Genomic DNA, 22,234 nt, shown 5'->3' with positions numbered 1-22,234 from the left:
ATTTTGAAGCACTTGCAGTACTTCATCATATTATCTCAATGATTCCGCCATGTGCTCACAATGACTAAAATGTCTTCCCTCCCAGCATACTCCTCTCCTTTGCCTGGTTAATGAGAACTCATTATTCAAGATCCAGTTAAAGCAAACTCCTCTAGAAAGTCTTCCTAAACTCCCAATACAATTTGAATTAGGCATTCCCATATTAATTAATGCAATTATCACATTAAATTATGAATATTTTTGTCTTATTGTTCTTGTCAATTGTAAGACAGTCAATGTAACCTTAGAATTAATTTAAAAGGAGGGCAATTATCTGCCTTGTAATTGGAAGTATAAATTGATAAGGCCTTTTTGTTAGATATTTTGGTAATATCTAGCAACATACTAAATACCAATGATGCTTGACTCCGTAATTCTAATCCTAAGAATCCTTCCACAGAAATACTCAGATATGCCCAGGAGTTCTATAAATGCTTATTTTAAAAAGCTAATAATTCTATTTCAAGGATTTTATTATCAGAATAATTTATTCTAAGAGTGTCCTATTTATTAGAATTCAGTATTCACAGAAAAGAATAATGTGTCCTTATTTTTATGTTAAGCAGTAAAACCTCTGCTTTGTAGTAACTAACAAAATTTGAGCTTTAAAATGGGAAAAAAACTCAAATATGGGTTCAAATGTTTATAATAGTATTGTTTATAACAACAACAATGAATTTTTAATGATCTATATCATCACCATGGAATAAATAACGTTCAGATATTTCAAAATTCTGACTTGGCAAGGCTTATTGCTAAGTAAATTAAAGGTAAATCACAGAAAAATATTGAAGTATGAAATATTGTACCCCCACCATTGACCTTTTTTCAAATCTGTGCAAATGCATAGGGGAAATCTAGAAAAGCTATACTAAACAATTAACAATCTTGAAATGGAATCAAGGAAATAAAACTCCTAAATTTCATTCTATATACTTTTACTAGATGAACACATACTCCTGTATGCTTTTTTAAAAAGAAAAATAATGAATATAACTAAGTAACAGCAGAAAAAGAATGAGGTAATAACAACTTTAGGTTATAGCTTTCAACAGTTTAAAACAAATAAACAAAAAAACCATTACTTTTCAATAAAACTAAGAGTAAGGACTGTAGAAAGTGACTTGCTATGAATCCCAGTATAATTTTAAAGTTTGTTTTTGAGTAAGGAAAAAGTACCCATAAACTTGTGTTTTGGCCAACGGGACTTAATAACACAGAATATCATATAGTACTTAAGTATCTTCTTTTAGAGGACAAATGTCTATATATTATATCAATATGATCCTCAGCAAAGATTCTTCTTCAAAGTTCAAATAAGAAACATGTATTTGTTCTATATATAAAACTAATGCATCTCCTACAGGTGGAAATTTGGTTTTGGCATTACATCACCCCTCTCATGATGCAGGAGTTTCAGTCCTTGATATTTAGTCATGGGCTTTTTCTGAAAACAGACTAAAAGAGAGAAGCATAGGAGCCTTTCAAACCTAAAGTGCCAGGGTGAATTATGTTCCGGGGTGCCCGTTAGTTCTTAGTTTCTGAAACGTGACTCTCAGGCGGATTTTGTTTAGCACAAATACAAAATAAGACAGACTAAACACACTGAACTCAAGAGAAGGAATGACACTCAACCTGCTCTCGTCTCCACAGCTCAAACAAATGATCAAAGACGAGGACAAGCACAAAACTGAGGCAGGGAGGCTGGGCAGGCTGGCAGACACTACTTGTAGCTGTGGGGCTCTCCCAGCATCATGGGGAACACACTAGGCTGCTTCCTCTCTCCTAGGAAAATTCTAAATACTTTTTAGTAAACCATTACTGTAATGGATGCTCACTCTTCAGGAAAGAGTAGGACAAACTTCTATAATAAAGAAAATGATAAATGCTCAAGAGAAATGAAATAAACATTCTGGAACTAGAGTCTAGACCTACTAAATTTTTACCACTAAATCATTTCAGTAGGAAGAGAAACAAGAAATATATCCACTTAGACCTTGAGGACATCATGTTAAGTGAAATAAAACAGACACCAGAGACAAATGTTGCGTGATTCCACTTATATAAGGTATCTAAAATAGTCACCAAATTCATAAAATGTAAGACTGGAAGACTAGTTAGCAGAAGCTGTGTGAAAGTGGAAATGGGAGTTATTAGTCAACAAGCATGAAGTTTCAATTAAATAATGTGAATGAGCATGAAAGATATGTTGCATGACACTGCACCTTCAATCAACAGCAAGGCACACTTAAAATCTGCTCAGAGATGATGTTGTATTTTTACCACAATAAAATTATTTTAAAAATACACCCAGCTCAGACATCCAATACAGAAAAAAAAAAAATACAATATTCTGTATTTTCTGAAATACAGGGGAAAAAAATTGTTTCTAAGAGGCTTAAGATAAATTAAAAGGGGTGGCAAAATAAGAATTTCTTTTTGATTAAAAAAAGTCAGTAACAAGGGCTGGGGTTGTGGCTCAGTGGTAGAGCACTCACCTAGAAGGTGCGAGGTACTGGGTTTGATCCTCAGCATCACATAAAAATAAATAAAATAAAGGTATTATGTCCAATTACAATAAAAAATATATATATTTTAAAAAATCAGTAACATATAAAAAGTACTTAAAATACTACATCCAAGTACTCACCACTGAGATTAAAAGAACTCTTTCACTAAATTTGCTTTACTTCCTTCTTAATTTTTTTTTTGTTGTTGTTGTTGGTACTGGGGACTGAACCCAGGGGTATTCTGAGCTACAGTACCAGTCCTTTTTTTTTTTTTTTTTCCCCTTTTCTTTTCTTAATTTTGAGATAGGGTCTTGCTAAATTGCTGAGGCTGGCCTTGAACTTGCAAACTTCCTGTCTCAGTCACCTGGGTCATTGGGATTACAGGCATGTTTCACCATGCCAGGCTAACGCTTTCTTTAAAAAAAAAAAAAAAAAAAAGTGTAGTTAAAAGCTTCTCCATCTCCTCCCCCAGTAACCAATGCCTTTAAATTCCTCTATTGTTATTCTGACACATGCTCTTATATCACATATGTGCATTTCCAAAATACCATTTACTCATCTCATTGATTTTAAAAAGCATACATCAATGCTATCACAACCACATATATATGTATTATATATGTATATATATGTATCCACACATTTTTATGTATTTACTTCTACAACTCAAATTATCACCATATTCTGAGACTTAAGTATTATATGATATTCTGTGTTATTAAGTCCCATTTATTAATCCAAATATCTACATATGGCCCACTAAGAAGATCCTGACATTTTAAATTATGAACACTGAAAAATGTGTATGTCTCATTATGCTCATGTGAAAATAGCAATAATTATTAAGTATGAAATCTTAAAGAAAACCTAAAACCAGAAAATAAACAAATTTAAATACTAAATAGAGAAATGCTCTTAATGGCATTCAGTCTAAATGTCTATAACAAAGGAAGAACTGCTTCTATCTCATGTGCCTCTTTCTTCTTTCATATTTTAAGAAACCAACATCTCTCATAAAGTAAATGTGTCTAAGTCATGGGTACAAGTGCTTTTAGTGTCTTCATTATAATTTGCTTTTTATTCTACTCCATGAGTTTGAAGTAGACAGTGGGAGGGTAAGGAATAATACATGGTGCCTCTTCATTCTTCATTGATTCTTTTTTAATTCTAGTGTATGGAAAGATTCCAGATATTTATATACAGTAAAAAGGTGAGCAATTAAAAAAAATAGAGTCTTATGAAAATGACCAGAAAAGCTATAAACAAAAAAAGTAAGAGATGGCACTACACTACTGTTTTCAAACTGAAGCTGGAAAAATGTCAACCTCGGATGATGAAAGAGAGATTTATCCATAACCATGCAGTCAGTCCACCTCAAGAGATCCTAGTTGCTTATCCTCTGATTTCTTTGAGTCAAGACGTTTGGGCTTAGAGGGCTAAATTCTTCCTAAAGTATAACCCAATCCCTAGATGAAATTGAAACACTGGATATAATGTGACAAGAAGAAAGAAAACTATCATATGATCTTCATTAAACTTCCAAAATATTTTTAAAAGGTAGGGCTAAGAAAAAGGCTCTGAATTTCTTCTAATAAAACCACTTAAATTAAAAATACACTGTAAAATGGGAAAAAGATTTGAGTATTCATTTCTCCAACGAACATAAGCAGACAGACAACAATAAGTATATGAAGATGTTCAATATCTCAAGTCATCAAAAAAACACAAAGCTAAAAGGAGATACCACTTTACACACATTAGGATGACCATAGTCAAAAGGAAACATGGAAAGTTAACAAGTGTTGGAGAAATTAGAACCTTCATACATTGCTAATAGGAATGAAAAATGGGACAGTCACTTTGGAAAACAGTTTAACAATCCCTCAAAAAGTTAAACACAGAATTACCATATGGCCAAACAGTTCTATGTAGGTAAATACTCAGGAGATTTGAAAACATATGTCCACACAAAAACTTGTAAATGAATATTCATTATCAGCATTACTCATAATCATCAAAAAGTAGAAACAAGTCCAACAGCCATCAAACTTACTAATGAAAAAACAAAACATGACATATTTATACAATGGAATATTATTCAGTTTTAAGAACAAATAAGTACTGATATATCCTACAACGTGGAAAAACCCTGACAACATATTAAGTGAAAGAAACCAGACACAAAAGGCCACATATTTATAGTTCCATTTATATAAAATGTCCAGAAGAGGAAAGCCTATAAAGAAAAGAAACAGATTAATGGATACCAGGGACTGGAAGACAGAATGAGAAATGAATGTTAATGGGTACAGTGTTTCTTTATGGGGTGATAAAAATGTTCTGAAATTAGTGGTGATGGTTGCACAACTCTGTGAATATACCAAAAACCACCATGCGGTGAACTTTAAAAGGGTGAGTTTTATGGTAAGTAAATTATATCATAGGTTTTTTTTTAACAAGAAAAAAAAGAAAGCCAAAAGTTTAAGGGAAATTCAGTTTGAAATAAGAAGAAGAAAAAAAACAGAACGGTGCATTAATATAAATGCAAATATCAATGTATTTCAACAAATTCTTATTTGATGAGAGATATATGAACAACTCAGTGTTGTAACCACTTTGAAAGATGGTAATTATTCTAGCAAACATTATTTTTGAGGCAGAAATGTTTAGTAGAGCCTATGGAGAGAAAGATCTAGATCAAAAATCTGATTTTAACACTGTAACTATGTGAGATCTTGGATTAGTTACTCAAATTCTCCATGACTTGGTTTCCTTCCCTGTAAAGTAGGATTAGTGGTACTTACTTCTAAAAGGTTTTTAAAGTCATTTTTACAAATCTTAAACAAAATAACATACATATCAGTATACTGTCAAGTAAGCACTTGAACGCTGAACTATGGAGAAATGTTACTGTCTAATATGTCACAAGAATACCAATAATAAAGAAACCCCAATTAATTGGGTAGAAGGTTTACAGAAATATGGTGCCACAGAAATGTGGTACATAAAGAGATAGGGTGAGAAAAATATGAAAAATAAAATCCATCTTGTCATTCTTAGGACAGTGTTAATATAACTTAATTAAAAGTAATTATCTCTTCAGCAGAAAGCAGTCTTCACTGATTTCAAAGTGAGCCTTGCATATAAAAAGCCAGTGGGACACTGTTCCAGTGGCAGGTACTGCAAAGAGTGGCTTATCTTTGATTCTCATCTTTTACTGAGCATCAGAATCATTCAAAGGACTGCTAAATATGTATATCTGTAGGTTGCACACCAGAGGTTCTGATGCTCTGGATCTGGGTAGATTCTGAGAATCTCTTTTCTGACTTGCTCTTGGGTAATAATGCTGATGCCATCCCAAGAACCACATTTTATGGAGCACTGGCTTGAATAACATGAAACTGTATTTGCTTAATTCCTTTTTTTTTTTAAGTGAATTTTCTCACTTCAGGGCATGTAAAAACTATAATACCTCTGGAAGAAAAATAAGGAACAGTATGGTTAAAAATACTAGAATTTATTAGGTATTTAGTTATACAGGAGGCATTGTTCTAAATACTTTAAAAATTTTAGAGTAATCATTTTATGTAATCCTTATAGCCACCTTATGAGGTAGACAGTCTTATCTCCCCATTTTATAAATGAGAAAAGTAGCCCTAGAGAAGTTGGACAATTTATTCAATATTATATAGTCAGTATACTCTGTCACATAGGTACTGTTGAAAACTTTCGATTCCAGTAGAATTCATTATGTCTCTAGTTGAAATTACTATATATGTGTGTAGGTATTACCTAAAGATAACTTGAGATTATTCTTTGTAAGCCTCAAAAATTCTAGAAATATGAAATGAGAAAAGGAGCATTTCACTGAAAAACCAAAATTCCTCTTTCCTATTTTACCAAAACATATCAATCTTGTGCAACATGGTAATCACTCTTCTATTAAAAAGGAATATTTGATGAATTTCATATAATTTTACTTCATATCACTGAAATTATCTTTTCATAGTTACCTCTACCATGATTAAGAGTAATGATAGCCCAAATTCTAGGAAGACAAGTTTAATTTATTTTAAAATCATCAAGCTATAGAAGTGTTTACAAGTCAACATCATTTTAAACATTTGGTGAAAGGAGTATCTTCTGAGATTAATGGGTAAAGATTACATACCTTGTTTTTAAAATAAACCTCAATTGGCAAAATGAAACCAGCATACCCAGATTCTTCTACTTTGTAAGGTGGATCTTTGCACACTGCAACATTAAAAAAGAGAATAGGAAAGATGAGAATAATAGACAAAAGACATTCTTCTTTCAAAAAAAAAAAATAAAAAGAAAGAAAGAAATCCCATTCTATATCTAAATCACCCCCAGTTTTCACAACTCCTTATCAGTCCCATGGTTGACTGTCTTTTGTAGTCTTTATTTCTTCTCTAGCATCTGCAACAATAATTTTTCCTATCTTGAGCAAACATAAGTGATTTATTGAGATTTTGGTGGAGCGTAGCTCATCAAGCAACTATGATCATTAATGAGTGGCCTTCAGTTGTTATCACCTGCTCTAAAGCCTTAGGTAAATTAAAGATAGCTTGTATGGCTCAAAGCTTGAAAATAATGACAAATTTCCTAACAAGAGTCCAAATCTGGGCTTAGATACAAATCACTCTCTACCTAAACTGCTCACTTGTTTGAGATGCCCTGATGTCTATGCCAGCCTCCTTCCTTAAGAAATTGTCAACCCACAGTCCGTCATCTTTATTGATGCCCATTAAAATTCATTACCCACACCCTCCAAAAAAGGAAAGTATTGAAATACTGGTAAACATACAAACACTTAAAATCTAATCATGTCACAAGAATATATAACAAACAATAAGGCATCTGTATTTCTTATGGAGTTAGAAGGAAGCAAAACTATTAGGTAAGCTCTTGGGGGATAAGAGCAATCCTAGGAAGCTAAGATTTCATCCCACTAAAATTTTCATTCAACCAAAAATCAATCAGAAGCCAATTTTAATTATCCAGGTTAAGACGACAGTTTTGTTATCCAGGTTAAGACGACAGTTTTGTAGTTTCACAAAGAAAAAACCGTGTGTGTGTGTGTGTGTGTGTGTGTGTGTGTGTGTGTGTGTGTGTATATATATATATATATATATATATATATATATTTTTTTTTTTTTTTTTCAGTAAAACTAAAAAACAAGGCCATAGACTTTGGTATGTCAAGTCCTCTGCAGCTGCTCCAGCTTGCCTTCCCAGGCTTCTCTTTGTCACCTCCCACCTGTTCCCAGTCCACCTGCTGTTCCTTCCACTACACTTTGAGCTACTCAGTATTCTCTATGCAATTCATATCCCAATATCTTCATAAGGACCTTCTAGTACTACATCTCTTCTCCTTTTACCTCAACCCGCCCCACCACCACCACCACCACCACCACGACCGGAGCATTAACTGAATCATTCAGCAGAGCTTCTTATGACCATATAGTCAAGACCCTCACCTGCTAACTTCCATTCCCTCCCTCAAGGACAGAAAAAAATGTTTATCTCAGGAAGATAGTATGTCAAGAGATCTGGCTGCCAAACTGTGATCCACCTCAAACTCCAAGCTACCTCTGCAAAGTTTCCTCTTCCTGACAGTATGAAGATGAAGCAGACTGGCATGTGGCAGTTATAAAGTGGATGTTTGTGTCCCCTCAAAATTCATATGTTGACACCTTAACCTTTGATGGTAACAATTTTAGGAGATGGGGCCTATGGGAGGTGACGAGGTAATTAAGGTAGAGCCCTTTTGAAAGGGTTTAGTCCCCTTAAAAAGAGGCCCCAAAGAGCTCTCTGGCCTCTTCCACTACACGAGAAGGAAAAAGACAGGAGTCTGTAGCTCTGAGGAGGACCCTTGCTAGACCCCAACATGCTGGCACCGTGATCTCAGACTTCCAGTCACCACGACTGTGAGAAATCAGTTTCTGTTGTCTATAAGCCACCCAATCTATGATACTTTGTCATAGCAGCCCAACGGGACTTCGTGATATGCATAAAAGACATAGCACAGAGCCTGGTACAGTGAACTTCTCAATCAGTGACTCATGTGAGAGAGGAAATCTATCCCTAAAACATGCAGTCACCATGAAACCTTGAAAATCTAAAGGAGAAAGCAAGTAGAGGAACTGGATTTGGATAAGAATACTCAGGTCTCTGGCCCTCAACGGATAAGTCTCTTGACAGCTTCCAATGCCTTTCCCTTTAACAGGGAGATAACACCATCCACCACCTGCAAGCATGGGTAGAATACGAAAGGAGACTCTATGGAGAGTACTACAAACGTGGTATTTTTATTACAAAAAGGGATGTTGATAATGTACATGAAAATGGTTTAGACATGCTCCAAGTATCCATGTGGATACAAGAGGTACACGGAAGGCAAGATTTTGATGTCTGACCAACCTTAGGAAATTTTCCCCTAACTGATATCAGAAGTAATTCAGGAGGAAGGCATCCTGCTTTAACCTTATATGTTGATCTAATAACCTATTGAAGTGACTGTCAGTCTTACATCCACTGACCACCTGCCAACTTGTCATGAATATTCAAATTCCCTAAGTACTGGTGGGGGGCGGAGATGCACACTAAATACACAGAGCAGCCCCATCCCACCCCAACTGAGTGGCTAGAGTTACACCCATGGCATTTCCAGGCTACAGGAGAACAGCAGTTTTAGTGTCCAGGTTGCTTGGGATTAATCATGCCAATGTCATCTGAAGGAAGTTTATTTTGTGGGCTGCTGCACATGCCAAAGAAGTTACAGCTATTCCTCTATACACCCTTTTGTATAATTCATTTTCTCTGTTCTGCATGCAAATTGCTCCTATTATAGGAAACAGCTGTTAGTGAGCACATCTTAGAGTTGAAGGTCTTGGATTTTTTCCACCCCCTAAAGGAAATGATCTGCTATGTATTAATACTTTGTAGAGGTCTTGTTTTATAAGAAAAATGTTTACCAACTCATACCTCAATTATTTTTAAGTACAATGTTTTCATCAATAACAATGAACAATGTATATAAAGCACCCTGCGTTCTTAATAAGAAACAACAGTAAAAACTTTATATATAATAAACATGTCAGAAAATCAGTAACAATGTTCACATAAATTTACCGGTCTAATTTGAAGAAAGTCAAATCAGGGGAATTTATTTATTTGGATATCTTATAATCAGAATCAATATGATCTGCTGAGCTAGTTCTTTAAAAAAAAAGTGGGGGGTAGTTAAGAACTAAATGATGTTTTAGCCATTGCTTTAGACATAAAGCACTCATTTTTAAACACAGTTGTATTTGGGAAGGGTCACCTTCTTTCACACAGCAACTCTTTTCTTTCTTCATTGAGAGTCCATTTTCTGTGATCACTAGCCATGTGTTAAATTTATGAGATCTAAACATACCAAACCCCTCAATTTTAATATTCTTCCTCTTGACTGCTCAAGAATCAGATAATCCTAACCTGATGCTGTAGCTAAGGTGGGAGGATCACAAGTTCGAGGCCAACCTTACAACTTAGTAAAATCCTGTATCAAAATGAAAAGTAAAAAGGGATGGGGATATGGCTCAGTAGTGAAGGGCCCCTGGGTTCAATCCAGTACCAAAATAAAATAATCACAATTAGAACAAATAAAAAATGCATTCAAAAAATCAGACTGTCCTTAATATCTATGTAATAAATGGCCAAATCTAGAGTTACTAAAGGGATAATCACATGTAGAAAGACTCCTAAATTTTTAAGGGACATAAAACGGGAGGATTACTATTGATTCTTAAACCTATGCCTATTGATTCCACAGAAATCACTGGCTGTTTTTATTTCTCTGACAAAATCCAGCCAGATATTAGGTCTTTCTGAACATCTCCCTTGTTCCTCTTCCAACCTTCTCCAGTTGCACTTAACAGGTAGGCAGATAACCTCATTTACCTCCTAGCCTCCTCCAACAGACTTTGAGCCCCGTGAGCAAGCAACTGTATCATCTTTCACATCTGTGATTCCTGGGATTGAAACTGAGTCAAATAATAGGTATTCAAGTGTTTGTTGAGTTTTTTTTTTTTTTTCAAGATTCATGTTCCCCTCCACTGATTTGCCATTGCCACTGACACTGCCTTCCCAATAGCAGTGATGAACTAATATCCACCAAACTCTTCTGAAAACCCCCTGTAATCAACATGAATTTGAAAACATTGGTACAAGTGATACAAAGTTGCCACAGAGGAGTTGTCTCTTGACCACATAATATCCAAAGCGGAACTAGTTATATAACTTGCACAGTACTATGTTTTAGGCAACTGAGTTAACCATTTGGGTTGGAAGCCCCCTAAGGCCATTCAGAATCTGACATTCTGGAGCCATAAGTAACAGCTCCCCTCTGCTCTCCATCCATACTTTACCATGCATGTACTCCAAGGCTCTAACTGGGCCACATTTCTGAAACTCTCTGCCAAGTAATCATGTACACCAGTGATCTATCAGGACATAATATCCAAAATTCATGCCTGAGAGGAAAAGACCAATGTTTAAGCAAAAAATAAATAATTGGACTTTACTTCCCTAAAACAGCTTTTCAAAATAGTAAACACAAAATAGACCCAAAAATATATGCGGCATGATGCTAACCACATACACTGACCATTAACAATTTAGTATTGACATTTTTTTAAAAATATGCACACAAAAAAAATAAGAAAAAAAAAAGGTCAGAATTTGGTTAATCCAAAATAAGTCAGATTCTTACTTATTAATAAATAAGCATTATTTACTGGGATTCTTAATGTTTTCCTCTAGGAGAAAAATATTTGATACAGAGCTATGCTTGGTACCAAAAAATAAATGCTTCTTAGATTAATTTAATTTGTACTGATACAATAAATTATATATACAAAAAAAAATAAATTTAAATAATTAATAGGGTGGATTTGGGGTACCAAATAAATAAAAGACAATTTAAACTAAAAACCTTCCACCAGATCTTTAAGACTTCTGTCTAAGCTTAAGAAAGATCATTAGGCAACTAGTTTTTCCCCTAATTCTCAGGTAAACAGTTGGTAGATCCTTCTTTGGAGCATCCCTTACTTCTGTTTGCTAAGCCACTGTGATTTATGTCCATCTGAATACTTTTGTAAAGACATGGCTCACTGGCCCATTGATAATTATTGGTTTACTTTATTTGCTGCATGCAGCCCTTCAGGAAGGAAACACACCAAACTCTCTATATATAGACTGGTTATTACCACTGCTTTGTGCCAATTGTCCCTTCCAGCTTGAGCATTTTTGGATTCCTTCCCTTCCCGCTTCAGTTCCACCACATCAGAGCCCCCAGAAATAGGGAAAATAGGGTCCTGCACAGCCCATCTCACTGTCCCAAACAGTGCAGCACCAGCGTCTGCAAGTCTAGGGCCAGCGTCTAGAAGTCTGAGCAGCGGGGGTTGCTCACCGCACTGCCACTAAACATGGCCTCAGCCTTTACACTCATGACATTTTGGAAAGAACAAAAATCAACAGTTGGGTTTTGTTTTTATTTTTATAAGTGTGTGTGTGTGTGTGTGTGTGTGTGTGTTCGCACGTGCACGCATGTGTGCACACACACAGAGAGATTTACAATTGCTTCTGTTCAGCCCATTTCTGAAAAACAACAAAAATTGTTTTTCCCCCTTTGTATTTTATTACTGCCTTCGTTTTCCTGAAAAAAGGATTAAAGATAAAACAAATTTTGAATTATGTTGAGCTTATTACCTTGTTGACTTTTAAAAGACAAACATACTTCTGAAATCCTAAATTGTTTCCTATGCAATAAATAACTGTATCAAAACAAGCTAACTCTATAACTTTCATAAAATTTTAATGATACAAACTAGATACAGTTAGCTAGTGGAGTAGCTGTGCATAGGTAGTCTATCTCTTGCAGAGTCACACAAAAACCCAACCCAAACAGTATCTTCTTTGGAGAGCTTTCTGCCAATACTGCAAAATAAAAATGGTAGCTTATCTTTTCTGGATTCCCCTCCCCCCCCTCATATTGTATCAAATTAACTAGTTCTACTTACCTGATACCATGGAGGCCCCCTTGACCCTACTTAATTTTGAGCTTCCAAGGGTTAGGCTTTGTCTTGGGACTCCTCTCATCCCAGAACCAACGGCACCACTTATGAAGTTGAATTGAATTATTGAAACATAACTTTAACCTAAGCTCCAAGAACAGATACGTTACAACCTGGCAGTTGAGGGAAAAAAAAAGTATACAAAGCCTAGTGGGAAGCAGAAAGTATGAGCACAGGAATTAAAAAAGATAATACAAATAAAGCATATAGCTATATAGAGCATCTTTTGTCACATATATTCATAAATGCAGGTACAGGTGGGGGAAATGGACTACACAAATAAAATAAGGACTATTGATGCAGCTGAGTTTAAATCAATATGCTTCCTCTTGCAGGACTATGATTATAATATTAAAACAGGGCTACCTTCATAATAATTTCTTGAAGGATTTTGCCACAAATAAGCCAGTAAAACACAGAAACTGACCAAGACTAGATAACAATATGAATTGTTAGGGAATTTAAATAATTCTTCAAGTTTCCACCTTTCACTAAAACTGATTGGCATTCTCCTAGCAACTTGCCCCAAGTTCCCTACATACTTAGTATGTGAAATTGCTTCAAATGATTAGCCCAGTGGAAATACATTTCCAGGCTAATTTGATGGGAAATAGCAAGACTACATCTTCAGAGGAAGTTCAACCTAGAGACAGACCTAATTATTTTATGGAGAGTTTTTCAGACCAAAAAATCTTGACCTTTCTATCCCAAGGAGATTATCATTTTTTAAAAGTTAAATCTTAGGCAAAACAGTCCTATTTCAGAAGGTCCTCTGGAAAAGCTACATTTGCTACATGGAAAGTGATCTTCTAGGGAGGTAATGAAGAACTCCCTATACTGGCAGGAACACCTTCATTTCAGTGTGCACTACAACATCTGAAAAATGATCCTTTGAAATACAGATTTTCTCAGAGGTTTTTTATTCTATTATGAAACATATAAAAGGCCATTGAAGAGTTCAATGTCCTAAAAGAACCACCTTACGATTTCTGTTTAAAAAAAAAAAAAAAAAAGTTAAAACCCTTGGGACAGTCCTCTGGCATTGCCTTACCCAGATTTCCCTGTGTTATGCTTGGCCCAACTACAGCTAACATTAGTATTACTTTTTATTTAGAGGGCCAACAATTCAATATCTTTAGTTTCAAAAGCATCTGAGTAATTAGGGCTACATGAAAATAAAACAGTATTGACTAATAAGTGCGATGGTAAAAATAAAACAGGCTGGTAGGCCAGGAGAATGGGGTTTAGAATCATAGTCCTTCTGCGAGAAGGTGACATTTAAACTGAGACCTTGGAAGAGGGGGGAGGAACAGGTTGACCTGGCAGAAAAGAAACAATAATATTTATGTCGTTCACAGAGGAAGGCATATAAACAACCCAAGAAAAGCCTGTTCTTACCCAAAGCTTCTACCCTGACTTAATCCCCTCCCCAGTTTTTCCTTTCCAACTGAGATGAGGGCAGTTGCTCCTTCCTACATATTTCCCAATTGCACCTCTCTTCCATTCTGAATTTGCCATTTAACACCCACACGGGTTTGGCTTTATCATTTCACAACCTCATTTCCCATAACTTAAAATTTCCCAATGCTAGGAACTCCCAAGAAAGTAATGATTCCTCATTAGAAAAATTTTCTTAGGAGATATAATTCTTGGGAATTTGTATAACCTAATTTTAAATGACAGCCTTCTTCTTCTTTTTAAATCTGCCCCTTGAAATTTCAAGAGTTCCTAAACACACAGAGAAGGAAGCATCTGAACCAAGGAATAACTACCAAAAAAGCAGCACATTTTAAAGTACAATTTAAGAAAAGGAAAGATCACAAGTGAAAGCTAAAGAAATACTGCAATAAAAAAATTTACATGGTGCCGGAGCAAAAGGAAAACTACAAGAGTGATGACATTCAAATACTGCAGTGGAGAAGTTCCAATTTCTCAAACATATATGTTCATATGAAAAGGTTATTTTCCAACTGAAGAGTCAATGTAGAGGTTTGAAAATAAGGTGTCACCTGAAAGCTTTTGTGCTAATACACAGAAGGTGACACTGTTAGACTCTGAGCGCTATAATCTAATCAGTGGATGAATCCATTTGGAGGAGTGATAATTTGAAGGATTACTGGGTGGTAACTGTAGTCGGGTGAGACATGGCTAGAGGAAGTAGGTTACTGGGGGGCATGTCTTTTGGGATTTCATCTGTCTGCCTGGCTCCTCCCACCCTACCTCTCTCTGTCTGCACCCTCACTACCACAAAGTGAACAGCTCTCCTCTGCAATGCCCTTCTGCCATGAGGTGCTGCCTGACCTTGGACCCACAGCAACAGCATCAGGAACCATGCACTGAGACGCCTGAAATTGTAAGCCAAAGCGAACTTTTCCTCCACTAAGTTTTTCTGGTATTTTGGTCATGGCATCACTAAGCTGATTAACACAGTCACTTTTAAATGTACTACGCCCATATTCTCCCCCATAGCAATGCAATCCCTTTTTTGATTCTGACCCTTACAAATGCAGAGAACAACTGAATTTGGGTGATAGAAATGGCAAGGTATTATAAAACAGTCAGATATATTAAATGAAAACTCATTTCTAATTTTAAAAAATTAGCCTGAGACCACCACAACCTAAGTCACCGAAATAGCAAAAACTGATGATCCACCCAAAGACAATGATCTATTTAATTTTTCTCTTCTCAATTAATGTTTGCTTTATTCCCTCTTCTTTTTCTTTTTTCCTGTGTAGCTTTATTCCCTTTTCAATACAAAAAAATAAATGCTTCCAAGAAAGCATTCAAAAGTGACCTAACATTAGGGGAAGTATTAAGAACAAAACTTCTTTTCAGCATCTTACGGACTCTACTTTTTTTTTTTTTTTTTTTTTTTTTTTGGCATTTGACATAGAGATAGCAGATCCTAAGTATTGTAATTGATTTAAGCTCCATTAAACATTAAAACAAAGACAGAATGAGGGTAATGCGAATACGATGACTTTTGTTTTTACAGTGTGCACATAGGAATGTGGTTCCTGTACAGTGCAACAATCTTTCCGTCTTCTCAATTAAACCAGAGAAAGTCCAGTATCTCCCCATTGTAAAGCAAGATTTCAAACTGTTCCAGGAAACCCTCCATCTCTGCAGTGTTTCAGAGGTTCTACAAAAGCAACAGGATATTTGCCCCCAACAATGACAATTTAAACAAAGACCAATTCTAAGTGTTAGATAAGTGTATTATTGGGAGCTAATGACTAGGAGCTTTAATCTTATTTGGAGGTAATAAAAAAAAAAAAACTCTTAAGAATAGAAAAATGGTGTACAAATAACCCACAAGGCACACTGACTCTTGCTCCCAAAGAGAATGGAGAATGCAGAAAACTGAGATAGGACATGAAGAAAGCAGAGGAAAAGAAGGTTGAAGGTTAAAATGCTGCCACAAATTACTTCTGTACTCCAAATATAAAGGTAAGAAGTATTCAGCTGAATGTTATTGTAAAAATTAAGTTATTTTGGTCACTTAAAACAAGAGCCCATTGAAAACATGAATTTGACAACAGGCAGCATTTTATAACAAAGGAAGGCATGTGTGGGGTGGAAGCATAAGAACTGATGGATCAGAGCCAGAGCTGTGGAGAAGGACCCTGAGTTCAGATCCACTTTGGATACTCAGATGATACATGCTGTTCTCTCATTGATAAAACAAAGCAATGCTACCACCCACTTCCTGCAGTTCCTGTACCTATCAAGACATCATCCTTGCTAGAAGCACAAATGAGATAATCCCTATTAACCTGGAGAACACTTTCCAGAAACTAGAACTCACTCAGTTATCCAAGAGTAGTCAAATACCAACTAAACATCAGGGAACTTTAGACTTTTGCAAACTCATCCCCCCAAAGAAGACTAAAATACACACATCTGCAATCAATTTAATTAAACATTCTTAGATCTGTTTTATTTTTGCCCTCAAAGACCCTTGATGGCAATGTGGCAAAATGTGAAAAAAGAAAATATTCTTCACTCGGACTTCTTGTGGTTCGATTGGCCACTAAAAGAATCAGCAATTGGTCTACAATAATCAGCCCACTTTCAAACTCCCAAAGCCCAAGTAAGCATATAATGTGGTGAAGTGGCAGTGAATGGGCTTCCCACAGTTGTTAAAAAGCAAGAACGCTGAAATACTGCAAGACAAAGGAATGGAAAATGAAAACATTATTTGAGTTTGTGTCCTGTGGTACAGTAAAAGAAAAATTAGAAAAGAATCAAGAGACATGGTTGAATCCATCTCCATCACAAACTGGCCATCTGACCCTTCATCCACTGACCTTGGATCTCCTTTGTCAAGTAAGAAGCCAGCTTCCATTGCAGAGACTGCTCCTCATTCAAAATTCTACTCTCCTAAGGAGGAGTCTTGTGTACAACTTCTAACTTGAAGTCAAATGCATTTTGGTTTTTAGTATCTTTGTTTAAGCATAAAAAACCTCTATCATCTCAATACCACACCATCTATAACATGAGCAAGAAACAGAGACAAAGCAAGCAAAACAAAGATTCAGAATCACAGTTGAGACAGAGTAAACATGACAGAGAGGGAAGGCATGGTGAAGTAGAGCTGCTCAATTCATGGCAGTTGGGATGCCAAGAGAGAGAAAAAGAGAAAAGGGCCAGGGACAAGATATATACTTCCAGGGAATGCCCTAGTGCCCTACTTCTCCAACTAGGCTCTAACTGCTATAGTTCCTATCACCTCCCAATAATGCATTCAATTATGAACTCATCAATGGGTTAATCTATTGAAGAGGTCAGAGTCCTCCTGATGCCATCACTTCCCAAAAGCCTAGCTCTGGACATTGCTACACTGGGGACCAAGCCTTCAGCACATGAGCCTTTAGTGGGTGTGAGGTGGTTTCTCATTGTGGTCTAAATTTGAATTTCCCTAAAGACTAAAGATGTCAAGCATCTTTAATCTTTCCAGGCACATCTGATGTAATTCCTGATAAAGGAAGATTATGTTTTCCATTTTGTTTATAGGAAAGAGACAGAGGAGAAACTGGAGTCTGTGTAGGGAAGGAGTGAGCAGATCCCTGGATGGTCTCAGCAGCCCGAGCCCTGATAAAGAAGAAGGACACTCAGGTCCTCTGTGGGCATGCAAAGGGAAGTCTGCATCCAGATCAGAATGGTGCAGGCTAGTCTCAGGGGGCCACAGGCCATGACAATGAGCCAGTTGACCATGAACTGAAATTTTTGAAATCACAGCTGAAATAACTCTTTTTTCCGTTAAGTTGCTTTTCTCAGGTATTTTGTCACATTACAAAAAAAAAAAATCAACTAACACTATTAAAAATAAAAGCACATCAAAGTAAAACATTTCTTTAAAATTTATTGTTCTTGAATGAGAACAGTTCAAAACTGGGAGACCTCAAACCAATAACGATAAGAGAAAAGTCACTGACATGGAGCTACACACTACCTGATAAAGCAAAAAATGAGGAAGGTGTTTAACCTTTACATTGATTGGTTATTACAGTGGGGCTTTTCATTCAGCAGAGGATTATTTAAAACTGATCATCTTGTACATTTTTGGAAATTAGTTCCAGTTTTATTTCTGATTACTGGAGATATTTATAAGAAATAATCTAGCTTAAGTTTTACTTGTATGTTTTACCTGGTTTTGCCTGATCTGGGTAGTCTTTATCTTTTTTTCCTTTTCTTCTTTTTTTTTAAATTCTTTTTTAGTTGTAGATGGACACAATATCTTTATTTATTAATTTTTATGTGATGCTGAGGATCAAACCCAGTGCCTCACACCCAGGAGGCAAGCACTCTGCCACCAAGCCACAACTCCAGTCCCTGGGTTGTCTTCAAAGTATAGTCTCAATTTACTTTTTAAAATGATACCCAAGATAAATGAAAATATATGTGCACACAAAAACTTGTATGGAAATGTTCCCAATTATCATTTTCATAAAAGCTAATAGCCAAAAAGTAAAAACAACCCAAATATCCATCAACTAATGAACAAGTCAACAAGATGTGGTATTTCTTTAAAAAAAAGAGAGAGAGAGAGAATCACAGTTGAATTGTTTTAAATGTATTCTGGTAAAGGCTTTTTCCTAATTTAGAAGTATTATATTTTTATTAGGCTATTAAATAAAAGAATACAGGATTTTTTAACAACAGAGGCTGTCCCATTTAAAAAAAAATTAGATTTTTAAATTAGATTTTAATTTTCTTGTTTCTTTTCTTACTATGAAGTCAGATTAAATCTGCTAAACAAAGACCCTGTTTTACATGTATAAATCAAACTAGAAATTGGATTCCTTGGGAATTTGATACAATTTAGTTAAAGTAGCGTATCAACTCAAATATTAAGAAATGAAACTATAGAATATATTGGCAACATTTATAAGAAACACCATGCTTTTTGAAAAGGTAAAATAGAAAATTAAATCAACTGTTTGCACATTAGCCATGGCACATTATGTAAAAATCTCTTGAGTGTTATGATTTCACTATGATTTGTACTCATAATAGCCTTACTCTTAATCATATTGAAGCATATTATATTACTCTTAATCATATTGAAGGATATTATATGATTTTTTAAATAGAATATACCCTACCTCGATGCAGTCAATCTTAATAGTTTTGCAGAATAGCATGCCCATATAAAAGATAGGTTGATGCCCTATTCAAGAAGATGAAACAGCTCAATAGAAAGATTAAATGAGGCTACTGCCAGTAGTTGAATCTTAAAGAGAAGAACACAACTCAAATCAAATGTTACAGGCAAAGGTCAAACAGGGGAATAATTAAGACCCCAACTTGAAGAGCTACCTATCATTCACTCATTCTGTGTAAATCAGAATAAAACCCTTCCTCAAAGTATGACCATAATAAGAGTCACTTCCAAAAGATAAATAATAAAGGTGAGCTAAGTCTTAAAATAACCTTTACAGGGAACCACTCCTATTATAAAATTATTGGACTTTAAATGTGAAACTATACAAAAAAATCCTATTGTATCATACTTGGAAAATAAGTTCTGGACTTACAAAAGGTCAAATATCAACAGATATGTGAATGTTGATAACAGCCTTCCAATTATTTTTTGTAGAATAGTAAAAAGAAAATTATTTTAAATATTTTCGAATTACAATTTCCATCTTGAGAAAAGTCCAACTTATTTAAATTTCTCATAAGACAACAGGTACTTTTAAGTTAAAAAAAATTTTTTTTCTCCATGTGTGTTATCATTTCCAATGATGAAAACCCACTATCGAATTTAGCTTCTCTCCCCAAAGAGCCAAGTTTTTTAACCAAGGGCACTTGTATCACTTAAGGAAATAAGCGTATCATGTGATTAGTACAGATAGGCCTGTATCATGCTTATGAAGTAAATACAATTCATCATCAGAGACTTCGAAGAAACTGAAGAACCATTTCTTCCCCATTTACTTCCTTTTCCTTGAAATGATGGTAGATAAACTCATTCCATATGACAGTAGTTTGGGGCTGGAGATGGTAGAAACCAAATAATCGAACTTGATATCACAGGAAGAAGAGGAAGAAGTTTTAATATTTTATAATGATGATTTATTTATAAACAAATACATCTACTTTCATAAATATTCCCCCACTAAATAAACACCTATTACTAGTTGCAAATAAGTCATTTTCTTTCCTACTTATGACAAATAGCACTATGATTTTTAAGACAGCAAATTTCAAATCATTTCTTCCTTGCAGATAATAATAAAAGTATGATTTATTTAATACTTTTCACCAAGTCCCTGAAAGATCACTCATGTCACATAAATCCATAACAAGGAAATAAGTAGCACAAGAGCCCTGCCAGCCATCCCTTTTTACAGATGGAATATGACAACTTAAGCAATTTACTCAGAGGTCAGGGAGCTAATTCCTGGCATTCAATCAATAGGTATTATTAATGGCTTCTATGCCTGGCACTCTGTGCTTGATGCTTGGATGAAAATAATATTCTCCTTTCTGTGTGTTTTGATATTTTCATTTTTCTACAAAACAAAAGCTCTTATATAATAAAATAAAATCTTTAAAACTATAATGTGATGTTGAGTAAATTCAAGAGGAATTTAAAGAGCAGAGCCTCTGGAATCTGAAATACTGATAAAGTCAAGAAGTGGTGAAGTCCAGGTGTTCTACCTGTTAAGTACTTTGCACTCTACACCTTTTCCTATGGGAAAAAAAAAGACTTTTATAGTTCAATTTTATAGAGAAACAAGAGGTAGAACCAGCTAATCTGTGTTCTCTGATACTAGGCCACTTCCAAGATGGAATAACCAATTTTAGTTACTTCTTTCTACTCCAGATTCTTCTATTCTATCCACAAAATAATAATTTTTAAAAAGAGCAGGATTATGTAGATCCAAAGTAATACACTGTGTATATTATGAGAAAAACTATTTTGTGAATGCTAAATTTCTTCAACTATCAGTCTTAACACACTAATATTTTACAATGTTTATGTTACTTCCACTAAATCAGAGAGATGCACTTAGCCAAAATGTCTGACTAACCAAAGGTTCAGAGATATTAAAACATAGTTTCTGTCCTTAAGGATGTCAATTACCCTTTTTTTTTTTATTTCTTTTTTAGTTGTAGATGGACGCAATACCTTTATTTTGTTTATTTATTTTTTGCTGTCGTGCTGAGGATCGAACCCAGTGCCTCGCACATTCCAGGCAAGTACTTTACCACTGAGCTACAACCCCAGCCCTGATGTCAATTACTCTTTTATGAATATAGAACTTGAGTAGGATGTGGATATTATATCCCCACAACAATATAGCAAGGAAAAATGAAGACCTTTAAAAATGCTAATAAACTATTAATATGAAATAAATGATAAAAGTTTGGCTCTTTCTTCTTGTACAGAAATAGTTTACTTGAACTTCATATTTTAATTTAAAGCTTTTATTATCTCTCCATGACTTTAATCCCAGCTTCATTTAGATAAAGTGTTAGGGTTATCAAAATGGTTTCAAGCATTTGTTTTGACTGAAAAAAACCTGGATCTTATTTACTTCTATTAGGATTTTCATTTGCCTTAAATTTATTAAAACAGGAACTATGTTAATAAACACATATGCAAATTTTTCCAGTTTCCAGTGAACAGATTAATCTCTGAAGAGGGTTCCCACCCACCAATGGCCTAATTATTTCCAGCAAGTGTGAGGCTGGCCGTTTACCTACTCATTTCACAAACACTGATCATTAATTACACAACAGAACTAGGTGTTTTTCATCTAGGCATTCTGGATCACAACTAAGAATTTCAAGACACCCATTTACATCACCACAGTTGTGGCACTAAATGAACAAAAATGCCCAGGCTCTAGTGGTAATGGTTGAATATTATAGATTAAATAAATTTAAACCAACCACATAGGAAATGTGTATGGACCATGTATGCTTTTAAAGCAACAATTCTTGTTGACCAAAAAGTATACATATTTTCATAAGCTCTAAGTACTAATACCAAGTAAACCAAATTTAGAATTATCTTGATTTGTAAAT

General features: G+C 35.0%; 1 protein-coding gene across 1 annotated transcript in view; it reads right to left on the bottom strand.

Annotated features, from left to right (window-relative positions):
* Mllt3 (MLLT3 super elongation complex subunit) overlaps window positions 1-22,234 on the bottom strand; it is a 263,517-nt gene that overhangs the window by 103,528 nt on the left and 137,755 nt on the right. The window contains exon 3 of the mRNA XM_076843404.2: window positions 6,721-6,803. Within this exon, the coding sequence (XP_076699519.1) occupies window positions 6,721-6,803 (83 nt within the window). The remainder of the gene's footprint in view (window positions 1-6,720; window positions 6,804-22,234) is intronic.

Source organism: Callospermophilus lateralis, chromosome 2 (assembly GCF_048772815.1).
Source record: "Callospermophilus lateralis isolate mCalLat2 chromosome 2, mCalLat2.hap1, whole genome shotgun sequence".
Classification (NCBI taxonomy): domain Eukaryota; kingdom Metazoa; phylum Chordata; class Mammalia; order Rodentia; family Sciuridae; genus Callospermophilus; species Callospermophilus lateralis.
This window is presented reverse-complemented; position numbering and strand designations above follow the sequence as displayed.